Source organism: Tachypleus tridentatus, chromosome 4 (genome assembly GCF_004210375.1).
Source record: "Tachypleus tridentatus isolate NWPU-2018 chromosome 4, ASM421037v1, whole genome shotgun sequence".
NCBI lineage: Eukaryota > Metazoa > Arthropoda > Merostomata > Xiphosura > Limulidae > Tachypleus > Tachypleus tridentatus.
Window position 1 is genome coordinate 99261312 of NC_134828.1, and position 13119 is coordinate 99274430.

Genomic DNA, 13119 nt, shown 5'->3' on the forward strand with positions numbered 1-13119 from the left:
GAAAAATTTCCACATCCTCCATATTCTCCAAACCTTGTCCCATCTGATTATCTTCTATTCCAAAGTTTGCAGAACTATCTTGATAGAAAAGAGCTTAGAACACATGAAGATATCAAAACTATCCCCTCTGCATTCTTTTCCTCCAAACCCCAAGAATTTTATAGAAGTGGCATTCAGAAGCTTGTGAATCATTGGCAGGAAGTAAATAATAGTAATAATAATAATAATGGAACATGCATTATTGATTAAATAATATTAAAAGCACTTGAAATCCTTTCTCTTTTCTTGAACCTAAAGTTGGGCATTACTTGAGGGATGGCCTGATACAATAAAAAAATAAAAACAAACCAATTTCACAAACATTTTCTTGCAGTTTATGAGATCTAATAAACTGTAACAATAACACAAAATGAAAGATAGCTCACAATAAAAATAATTATGATTAATCACTAGAGGAAAATAACCTTTCAATAAGTAATATAATGAAAGGAATCTTTGACACAGCAAAATATGGTGTTTAATAGTTATAACAATCAGTTGAAAATACTACATTATGTACCTACCATAAGCAACTGGTTGGTTGATTTCAGCTTTTTGTAAAGTCTCTTTTAGAATCATAATAATACTCTCACTTAAACTGCAAGTAAAGAGAAAAGTTCATTTTAACACTAATAAAAAATATTTCAATGTTTTTGCTTCTAGTTTTCAAAGACTACAAAACATGTCAAACTTTAAATGTAATATTAAACAATACATTTATTCCTTAATCGGTAGAAATGCATATTTTGGACTGAATTTAGCAGGATTTAATGCTACAAACTATTACAGGAAACTTGAAATATGAACATTTTGATTTGAGAGATTATGAGTCAGTGTATATAGAGTAAACTAAAAACATATCTTGTGCCCAAAATATTTACAAGTATGCTTTGATTTGTTAAAACAATAGCATAATTAGAAATAGCATAGGAAGTCGGGTTGTACTCTCACATCAAGTACAGAAGTACTTCATATTTGTTGTTTATAGATGTTTTAACACAAATAAAACAACTGAATACATAGCTATCATTATGTACAGGCTTTACAGTTTTATTAAATAGACTTAAGTGCCACCACGACAAAAAGTGTTACACAGCCACTGATATCTAACTCAGATGAATGAAATTAGACTACTATTAGAAAGTATTTATGTTGCTCCCTTACGATAAATAAAACTTTTTAAATTTTAATCTAAGCAAGTTTTTGCATGATGAGTGGTGACAAAGAAAGTACTACCTTATATTCTTCTCTCTTGTATATACTTTAGTCATTAGAGAAACTTCAATTATAAAAACCTATTTTGTGACACTTTAGGTCACTTACACCAATAGTATACGAACACATAATGTAGAAATTTTGGGAGCTGACAATGGCTGAAAACAATAACAGATTTTTTTGTTCAAATGACACAAGCCAGTCTTGCTACTTTTTACATTAACATTAGTATCATTACTTACAGTAAAAATGTTTTGCTTATACATCAAGTTTGATTTCTGAAATAGAAAATTGAAAAGTTTTTATATTTTTTATATTAGTTTTGCTTATGAGAAAAGCACCCAGAATTTTTTATATTACTAGAAACTTTTTACAAAATAAAAAGATGCTGATATGAAAATGTTTTTCTGATGTCTTGGTTATTTCACTGCAAACAAAATACATGATGAAACCAATTCTGACTGAAAAGACTTTAATTTAGCAAAAAACTAGTACTACATTGTGACAAATCATGAACTGAAGAAAAATCACATATTCTGTTTTCAGAATACAGTAAACCAAATTAGAATTAAAATAATTCCACTTATAGAAACTTAATTAACTAGCTTTTTTTTTCATGCTATTAAAGATAACAAACAATGACATTCAGAAAACTACCAGACAAAACTGGTTTAATTAAAGCTTTTAACTCAGTCTTTTATGGAAAAACCAATTGCATGTCACTGTGTACATTCAAGATTAACAAATAAAGAACTAGAAGTGCAACATAGAAAATTATTAACTTATGAATTATTGTTAAAAATATCATATAGAATGGTGAATAGTACTTGGCTCATGTGATAATACCAATATTTATTACTGTTATAACAACAAACAAATATCTTTGTAATAAGACAGTTACATAAACCATTAAAATAAAAATTGCTTTACCATAACATCTAAGATTATTAAGCAATTCCTTCTCTCATAATAAATATCAAAGGAATTTTAATAACAAAGTCCTTTACGAAGTAAGACTACATCAGTTATAAATAGCAAGCAAACAGTATGTACTATTAAAAACATCAAGTTCAATATATATATAAATATAACTTTTTGTATGCCAATCTACAACCAGCTTAAAGCAAAGATTAACTATGAAACAAAGCAAGTGATCAAAAAAAAGTTCAAAATATCTGTTGAAAGTCATATAACCCAATCTATCAAATACTTAAGTTAATACTTCTTAGCAGTTCAACTTACAGCAGCTAAATTCTAATGACTTTTTACTCACTTAAGGTTGGTCATGAACCAATAAAACATCTGCCAGGCCCAAACAACTAAGAAAAAACTTGAAATAAACCATTGTTGTACTTTAACACAGGTTATCAAGAAATTATGATAACTAATTTATTATGACTTATTCCTGAATGTTTTTCAAACATAAGTAAACAATTTTGTTATAATAATTTCTGGATGCCCTGTATAAAACATTTTGGTAACTCAATATTTGATCAAAATATCACATACTCTTATGATATTATTATCTGAACAGTGAACCTAAACTTCCAACTTTGCTCCATGTCTTTTTTTTTTAACATTCTACTTCAAACCACTATTATATAATACCCACACTCCTCTAAGAGGTTCAATGATGCTCATGCATTATCCCCAATTATTGCTACAGTTTTCCCAAAGGGAATCCAAAACTGAAAACTAATTCTTTAAGATCATTCACTGGGTGATCTTTCAATTAATGTTTAGGCCTCTTTAATGGAGGGCTACACAATCTAAATAAGAACATCTTCTCCTACGCCAAGTCAGTATGACAAGTATGCTCTTGCAAACTTTAACACTCTGAAAAGCATTTGAGTTCATGCAAAGCAAACAAAGAGAATTAATACATGATACAGTACTCTCTCCATGACAGCTTTCTTTAATGAAAATCTATAGGTAACTCCAGAAAACATCTGAACAATAGCACATAAAACATGAAGGTGCTTACATATGATACAGTAATCTCTCTATAACAGCTTTCTTTAATGAAAATCTATAGATAGCTCCAGAAAACATCTGAATAACAGCACATGGAACTTGAAGGTGCTTACACTACTTCTAAGTAAAGTTTCATATCTCTCACAAACACACAAAAAAACAATAATAATAAATAGAACACTGTAATAGTTAAATACACGTAAGAAAATATGTGAACCAACATTTTATCACCAGCACAAAGCACTCCTAGCAGCCTTAACAGTTTTATCTGAAGCCATGGAAATGGCACTGAATGAAACTCAAATTTTGTTGACAATCTACCCTGGATGATCTGTTGTTGTATTTGGATGAGGCTTGGGATGAGGTGCTGACAGAGAGTCACATTTTTCATCTGTTTATAAGAAAAATATTGAGAAATCTTTTTAAATGATTTTTTTTTCTCTCTCTTACAAATTTACAAAGAAAGAATGGTTAAGTGTTTGGATTCTTAGTGATTATTGTACTCACCTTAATGTATAAATGTAAAGCTAACATCTTAACAAAAATTCCAAAATTTGATTTTAAAGGTTATTGTATATAGTAACTTCTGAAAATACTTATATTTGTACAGATTTTTGAAAGTGCAGAACTATAAATATATACATACACACACTCCTCCCAATAGGCTTGTGGTGCATCACACTACAGTTTTAACTAAATCTCACTAGTTCATCAAAAAATAAGTTTATTGGTCTTTATTAACTTAAAGACTTTTCAATACTGTTTGGACTTTCATGACAAGATTAAATGAAAAGCAAGCACCAAGAAAATACATAATAATACAAAATCCATACACCACAACCAACATCAAAGAAACTTGCATGTAATCTGCAAACCTAAAATGGATATGAAACTAAAATGAGAAGGCATAAAGATTGCTACAAAATTGTAACCAAAGCAATTCTATCTCCTTTAAAGGTATACACAGAGACACAATGATTTTAGACCTGGCTACTGCAAAGAGAAGATCAAGAAATAAACCTATTTCATCAAATATGTAAAAAATAGGAAGAAGCTGACTGGATCAATAACAGTTTTGTACTGGAACATGTTTTTATCAAAAAGGTTTAAAAGTTTGTTTTACTGGTTTTCTAGAAATTTTACTTCTAAAATCATTTTCCATAGTCTATAATATTTCTGTGACCATGTCTGTAGATTTCAAAACATCTAATTAGAAGTTCCTTCTAAGTAATTAACTGTGTTTCTTGATATGAACAGTACAAGCCATCTCAGAGTTGTAAAAGGTAAAATGTTTTACCCATTAAGTTTTAATAAAGAAATAATATCGTATACCTGAGAAAATAAATTAATAGCATCCATACATTAATCAAAGATGAAAATTTCCCAAAAAGCAAAGACAAGAACATAATAAAACAAACTTCATTAGCAACAGAATGAAATGTCAAATAACTGAGGTTTGTAGTAAAATATTCTAGTAATCTTTTAGCTCCTAGAAACCACACTGTAACATAAAAGATATCTTTAAAATCTTTTTTTTTTCATTGATTTAAAAAATGTATAGCATAGTTATTATATTAATTTGTTAAGAATTAATTCTTGTAAACAGATACACTTTGTTTGCATTCTCTCTTTTCTACTTTTCACACAGAGTGTCTCATCAGAAAAGCCACTGATGACCATAAAAAGTGTATTTCTAGTGGAGGAAATTTTTAACCACCCTATGTTATGATGATGCAAAGCACTGTTTACTGAATTTAATGAAAATCTTCAGCAGCTGGTAGATGATGAAAAACAAAACAACAAGGGAGAATGTATATCTTCCTGAATACTAAAGAGCTTAAATTCCTAGAAGTTGAGAACAATGTATCTTAGCATATAATACTGAAACATTTAGGATTTCAGGTCAAAGAAGGATGCAAATATGGTTAAAAAACACAAAATATTCAAAAATGTGTCTACCAAAGATACATGGCAGCATTAGAAGAATATCCAGATTTTTAGAAAAACTGTTATTACTGAATAAAAAAGCTATGTAAGACTGGCAAATGAACTTAAAAAGTAATCAAAGAAGACTGAAATGGATATGAACATATTACTTGTTCTGGCTAATGTGTAATACACATTTCAGCTTTTATCATTATGCCTTGCTTGCAGTTAACTTTTAAATGCTACTTTTATGATTATCTTACAAAAGAGTAACATTTTATGATAGGAAATTCTGGTTATATTTGTTTTGTTAATGAGGAAGCCAGGAATATATGAATTTTATTCACTATACAAAGTCAAGACAGCTTAGTCTGCTATGTGATCTTTAGCCAAATGAAGTGGTATGTCCATTTCCACTCTTATTTTGTGTGGTTCACTTTTTTTAAGTCAGTAGCTAACCTTACTTGGATTTTTTTGTTTAGCAATAAATGTTTTTCCTAATACTTGTTTATTTTTTCATAAGATGGAGTAATGGATTAATAAGTTATAGTGTGTATTCTAAAACTTTGCATAGAATAATAAAATAGGTATTTACAGATCATGAAGACCATATTGCTCTATCAAATAAAGTAACTTAGTGCTAGAATTAGGTAGGCACTAGGGCTATTTAAGACAGAAGATGATTGGTTTGGTTTATTTTGAATTTTGCACAAAGATACACATGGGCTATCTGCACCAGCCTTCCCTAATTTAGCAGTGTAAGACTAGAAGGAAGGCAGCTAGTCATCACCACCCACTGCCAACTCTTGGATTACTCTTTTACCAATGAATTGTGGGATTGACCATTACATTATAATATCCCCGTGACTGAAAGGACAAGCATGTTTGGTGTGATGGGGATTCGAACCCACAACCCTCGGATTTCAAGACAAGTGCCACAACCACCTGGCCATGTTGGGCCAAACAAAGATGAATTAAAATAAAAATTCTTGGTTTTGACTATTTACCCGTTTTTACTTTGGGATGCTCTAGGTGACTAAAATTCAGCAAATAAACTACAGACAGAGCAACAATGCCAAGTAGTTCTTCATATCTTACTTCTGATGACCTGTATGCACAATGATTATTCTTTTACTCCTTCACTTCATATATACTATAGGGGTTAGCTCCCTAAAGACACTGATTATCTAGTGTACAAAGCATTGAGTATTCTACATGTTATAGTCATCTAGGGCTCATTTATTATTGGTTGGTAATTCCTGTTCCATCCTCGACTTAAGTTTTTTTAAAGAACACCAGAATTTTTCTCAGAAAGCTAACTACAAGGGCTAATAACATCATTTACACTAACATTATGATTTTTCTTTTTTTAAAGCTTTGTATGAAATAACATAAAACAGGCAATCAAAGATCATGTTGTTCCATCAAATGATCATAAAATTATAGTTACTGCTAGAACTAAGTAGGCATTAGGCATGTTGAAGAAAAATTATGATGCTTAACAAAAATAAAAAATCAGTTTAGCTATCTGGCTATTTTCAACTTTGGAACACTTTGGAAAGTTCAAAAGAAGCATATTAACTGAAGATAATGTGACTATACCAAATAGCTCTTCTTGTCTATCTTATAATGCCCTGCAGAGAAGAAAACCCAAATGACTTTTGTATTGCTTTAATAGAATTATCTGTACCATCCCTAAATAGAGATTGCTAGCACATTCTCAGACATTAACTTCTGATCAAAATAGACTATAAACATAGATCAGAGCTAAGACATCAACTCCATAATTAACAAGTAATTCAATTCTTAAAATCTGACCTACAAGAATTAGAATGCATTTTTTCATAATCTAAGAGACCTCACTGTTAATGACACTTTAAGCCACAATCCTAATAACATCACATGAGGTATGGCCAGCTTAGAAAAGTTAAGTCAGTCCTAAATCCATATACTAAACTAACAATGCAAAATAATCTCCATAATAAAAATAGACATACAAAACATTTTAACTAATAAAGTTAATGAAAAGTAGAGTATACCTCACACAAGAAACACAAACATTACTGGTTTACTCCTTGCACATTGTAGACCTAGCATTCTTTGAAGAACTTGACATCACTGCATGTAAAGTTCACTATAACCTTTTTGAATATTGTATTGTGACAAATAAAAGCCAATGAAACAGTATGACAGTTTAACTTTAGAGCAACATGACATACAAGATAAATTACTACAGTAAATGTTTTTTGTTTAGTATAACTAGAGTTCACTGCAGGATGATACAGCTAATAATTAATGTTAGTGAAAACAGATAGCAATACAAACAAATTAAAAGAATACAGAATAGTACAATAAATAGTAACAAACTGTGACCAATTAAAATAGTATACTAAACATACTACAAGGTATGTAATTTGACTTTAACAAACCTCTTTCTCTTTACAACACACATGTAGAACATACAGCTGGAAGTAACACAAAGTTAAACTAAGAACTAGCCAAGATGCATGTCCAATAACATTTGAGAAACCTTATAATAATAATAATAATAACACTTAAAAAAATAATAACCAAAATGGATTTTTGTAGTTATGAACAAAACTACACAAAATAATGTTTGGTGCTCACCTCAAGTTCAAAACTAAATATTTAGTTTCATACTTACCACTAAATCACCAAGGTGACACAGTTTCAAACATAAATACTATTAATAAATGGCAGTAATTTTAAAAAAATCATAATTCTGTTGGAAATTACCTTATTTTTACAGAAATTTGATGTTCCTTTAAAAAGCTTAAGTACATGGTGAAACAGGAATTACCAGCCAATAACAGATAACAAAATACTACAGTTGGAACCTCTATTCAGAACTTGGTTGCAAGTACAACCTTTCGAATGTACATTGAAACACTACTTATGAAAGAAACAAGTAAAAAAACTTTTACAAAAAGGAAGTAAATGTGGAGATGACCAATCCTTTAAAAACAATACATATGAGAAAGTAAGAATGGTATTTGCAGCATTCCAACAAAACAGCATAGGCAAGAATTAACAAACATCAATATATAAGCATGTGCATATGTATATTTATATGCATATAACTATTCAATTACAACTTAGTTTATCCCATCTATGTCTGTTAACATTCTACTACACTGTGTGCTTGTGCTGTGATGTAAAGATGATATAAGAGCCATCCTGACTCTCGTTTTTATTATTTTTGTTCCTTTCTTTTCAAGTTTTTCTTTTCTAGTATACATAAGTAAGATTTGTATAAATAAAATCAGCACTAGATACCCTAAACTCCCAAACACTTATACTGTAAAAAGACAACTGCCATGTTCCCTGATTTTTAAATAAAATGAATTTTGGAGACAAGCTTGCTGTAAAAAGATTGAGTATATGGGATAAAACAGCAACATAAAAGAAATAATAGATGATTAGCAAAATAAGTACTTTTATATTCACAATCCAAGATATATTTTTTTTTCAATACCTTTAATACTGTTTCAAGTGTTGTCACAGCTGCTGCAACCACACTTATATCATTATCACTCAGTACTTGCTCCAGATGTAAAAAGGCTGATTGGATGGAATGGTGACTGGAAGCTTGAAGTAGACAATGTTGAAGTGCTAAAACCGCATATTTTCTAACTGCTGCACTATGAAATACAAAAAAAAAATGTTTTTTTTCATCATAGCTATATTTATAATGTGTGTATTTCACAATTTACCATTTGTATAACATATGTTAAATAGGTCAAACTGACATTCATTATTGCCATTACAGTTTACAAATCTTATTGTTTTTGTTACTATAATGTGCCTCCAGGACTATTTCTAAAATCAAATAACCAATACAAATATCCTATAGCTCATATCATGTTTGTATGTTTTTTCTAATGATTTTCCTCATTAACTGCTCAAAATGTTACTCGCTTAAAAGTTGGTAAGATTTATATAGTTTGAAAGTATCAAACCTTTAAAAAAATAAAACTTAATAAATATATATACAATCTGCAGAATAAGGTTTAAATGAACCTAGCCTTCAAAGTCACAAACAACACAATGAAATGGTAAATAAATATTAAAACTGAAAGCAAAATATTAATTCTTTAGACTTGAGTATCCTTTCTAAGTATGTCACAAGATTTTAATCCTACATTCAAAATTTAATTAAACATATTTACTCTCAATGATTATCAATGAAATTAGCATTATAATATAGTTTATAATTCAAAGATTTATATTATCCAAGCTCTAAGTCCTATATTTCTAAAGTATTTGACAAAAATACTTTAACTTAAGTTTTGTTATCACATTACATATTAACATTCATAATTCTTAACTCTTAAGTTTCTTTAATTTGAACAATACTAGACCTAAACTGCGTATGTATGCCTATACACAATCTATCTTTATTACATGATTTACATAAGCTTAGTCTTTCAGTTCAATTAACTGAACACAAGAAATAATTTCACCACCCCATAACATAAGCTAAAACCATCCTTGATAAATACATATGATTTAAAAATATCAAGTCTAATTTATGATACATGTTTATAACCAATAGAAAGTGATTATTTTAAAATGTACATTCTCTCAACAGCTATTTTAAAATTGGTGAGAAGTATTCATTACAAAAAACACTACTTCCAAATAGTGATGATGCTGTTTCATCCTATATGTCATTTACCCTTTCTTTTTTCTTACATAGATAGATATAATTATACTGTTAAATTAACTTACATTTTACAGTTTATTAAATTACGCATTATTTTACATTTTAAAATGTGTACTTCAAAGGCTTAATCATTTTTTAAAATATAACCCAAGCTTCACCTCATTTTACAAGAATTAACTTATTATGCAAGTGCAAAAACATTTAGCCAAAGGCTTGAAAGTTGAAGTCTGTCATGGTATCGTGTGGAGGTGAATAAACAGCAACAGACAGACAAGGCAGCTATAACGTTAAAAATAAACTGAATATGAAGAGATAAAATTACAAATATAATAAAAAAAAGATACTTTAAGATTATTCCCAAATAATTACAAAATATGTACATATTATTATTTCTTAATTAAAAAAAAATTCATTGCACTCTACATTGATGATAATAGCTACAGTCATTGTTATGGTAGAAAAAATGTATATATAAACAATTACCTTAAAATTATTTTGATATTCATTTAAAATGCTTTATAGGTTGTGCAAATAAAATTTAAAAAATGTGAGATAAAAAATTATTTCCAATTTGAACATGAAAATAACCTTGCACTTGGAGTAGACAGAATGTAAATGAAACTGACTGAAACAGATCTAGTAAAATATGTAATTAAAAAATACACCACAAACAAATAATTATATATACCATTCAAACGTTTACATATTTTACACACACATGTATACACTGCAAATATGAATAAAGATATTTTACTTTTTTTTAAGTTTTTGTTTGTTTATTTGTTAAGCACAAAAATTATCTGCTATGCAGAGGTTGAGCCTCAAATTTTAGTGTTATAAGCCCTCATGATTACGCTAAGTTACTTGGATAGATTTTATTCAAATGAATGCTTAAGAATGTGAAAACTTTTTAATTAAATTTATGACATATTTTCTTAACTTTCAGTTATAAACATATGTTGTAATATGAAATATATATATGATTAAATTTAAAAAGTAAAATTAAAACGCAACTAATAGCAAACCTTACACTACAGTTTTGAACAACAACAATTCTTATCTAGCAATAAAATAAGTAAAACACTAGGTTTGAAGAAAATCTGAATTATCAGTGTAACTGAAAATGCATTAAAAATATGACACATGAAAGAAAGAACAAAAACATATATATCCACATATGATAAAAATTCATTTAATTTAATTACATTAATATAAAGAAAAACTGACATGTTTATGATTACATGTACAGCAGTACAGAAGACAAATCAGTGTTCATTAAAATATGTATTTTTTAAAGATATAAATTATAGCTTTGAAATAATATACTTTAGGCAAAATATATACTAATACCTCAACAACCAGATATTCAATATAAATAGATAGATTCAAATCACTATTTAACAATTTTCCTCAGAAATTATCAAAAAAATGTTTTATCATTATGATTATAGTGTACCAAACATCTGAATCAATTCCAAACTGAAGACAAAGTAAGTCATAACATACTGTGCATGTTTTAGCTTTTCTTCTACCATGAAATATACAGCAGGAACCATCTCTGCATTTACCACATATGAGACTGCTTGAAGACCCATACAAATGTTGGCTACATTTGTGCTTCTGATGTCCTGGAAGATAATAAGTGATAACTAACCTGAGAACAAAGGTATAAATGTAGTATAACGAGGCTTTAAAAAAAAAAACACTGCCACCTGTGGACTCCTACATTAGATATCTACACATAATATATGGAAATTTTTTTTACATAAAGTGTAATGAGCTAAGGCCAAGCTAAAGAGAAGGGCAATGAATTAGTAAATTACTTTCTAGGGCCAAAAATGAAGATATGTCTGATCAACAGAAACATGAATCCAGTATACCCAACTTTGTTATCCAATGACACTGACAAAGAATTTGATGTAACAATCTCATATTTTCTCTTCTGAAATGAAGAGTATCCAGGTAACAGCTGACTGAGGTATGTCCATAATAAGTTTCTAATCCCCTGATTTCACAGAAACTAAATATAAGTCAAGTTGAAAACATGGAGAAACATGAGAAATTATTTTGCTTGCCTCTTCCTGAAGAAATCTTACACCTACAAAACCAGAAAATGCAAGTGAACTGGATCTGCAGAAAGAAAAAATAACAAAGTTTGAACAAAATGAGGATAATTATGAAACAGATGAAAATGGTAAAGCTCAAACTGAAGGATTTTTCAAACCTAAAGATCCTGAAGCCAATAATTCCACAAAAGTATAAATGATCCCAGATGTTCCTCAGAAGTCCTGGTGGTGAAATACTATCACTAAATGAGCCAAGAAAATCCACTTTCTTGCTTTTACATTTGATCACATAGGATGGTTTAATGGAACAAAGAGTAACAATGTCAACTGAGAAGTTGAAGGAGAAGGCAAGGCTGGAAGACATTATATTTGCTGGTCATTTCAAAGTAGAACAACCAGAAGAATAGTCAAGAGGCTTGTTCTACTACTACATCATGAGCACCAAGGAATGGCAAAGGTAAAGTATGATTGTATTTACCACTTTAATTCACTTGATGTGAATTGTCAAAATTTCCCTTTTATGCAATGATTTCAGTGGCTTCAAGTGATTATTTCAATGTATAGATATCATTGTTTAACTAAACGTCTCAAAATGTGATACATAATGAAGCCCAAGTGAAACAACATTAGTAAAAAACATTAATGGTAACAAAACTAAATGCATAAGTGTTTCCAGATAGATCTGATTCACAAATTAATAATGTTTTTTTTTAATATATCAATGGTCTACATTATGGTAATTTACAAAATATCATATTGAAAAACATTTCTCCATTTAACAATACATTTCTTATTAGTATCACTTGATCCATCATTTTATACTGTTTCTCAACAAGAATGATTGTTATCAGGTTTGTCACTAAAGCACTTTTCTAACACTGTTTGTATATTTTTCTGTAGGGGCTAAGGAGGCTTGCTTGATTTACTGATGACATTTCCATTTTCATTCAATCTTACCAAACAAAAAGAATTTTTATCAATGAGAAAATCCTTCACCATAATGCCATGTACACTTTTGTCACATAAAACGTTTTCCAGAATAATTACTGTGACATTAAGGGCGATTTTAATAATAGTTCATTCACTATCTTATCTAACAGAGACATATTCAGGATAATCCTGAGAACAGTTCTAACTACTATGATTAAGTTTATAAAACAGCTAATTCTGAAAAGAAAACTTCATTATAGAGACAGGCATACATGTGTGAGG

The 13119-nt window shown here is 29.2% G+C and overlaps 1 protein-coding gene across 12 annotated transcripts in view; it reads right to left on the minus strand.

Moving 5' to 3' along the window:
* The window catches only part of LOC143249751 (AP-4 complex subunit epsilon-1-like), a 140894-nt gene that overhangs the window by 63139 nt on the left and 64636 nt on the right, over positions 1-13119 (minus strand). For all 12 annotated transcript variants that reach the window (XR_013027926.1, XR_013027927.1, XM_076500100.1 and 9 more), the window contains 4 exons: positions 11348-11469; positions 8651-8816; positions 3450-3619; positions 564-637 (listed from right to left, as the gene is read on the minus strand). Coding sequence is in view for 10 of the 12 variants with exons in the window: in XM_076500100.1 (XP_076356215.1) it covers positions 564-637; positions 3450-3619; positions 8651-8816; positions 11348-11469 (532 nt within the window). In the remaining 2 variants the exon portion in view is untranslated. The remainder of the gene's footprint in view (positions 1-563; positions 638-3449; positions 3620-8650; positions 8817-11347; positions 11470-13119) is intronic.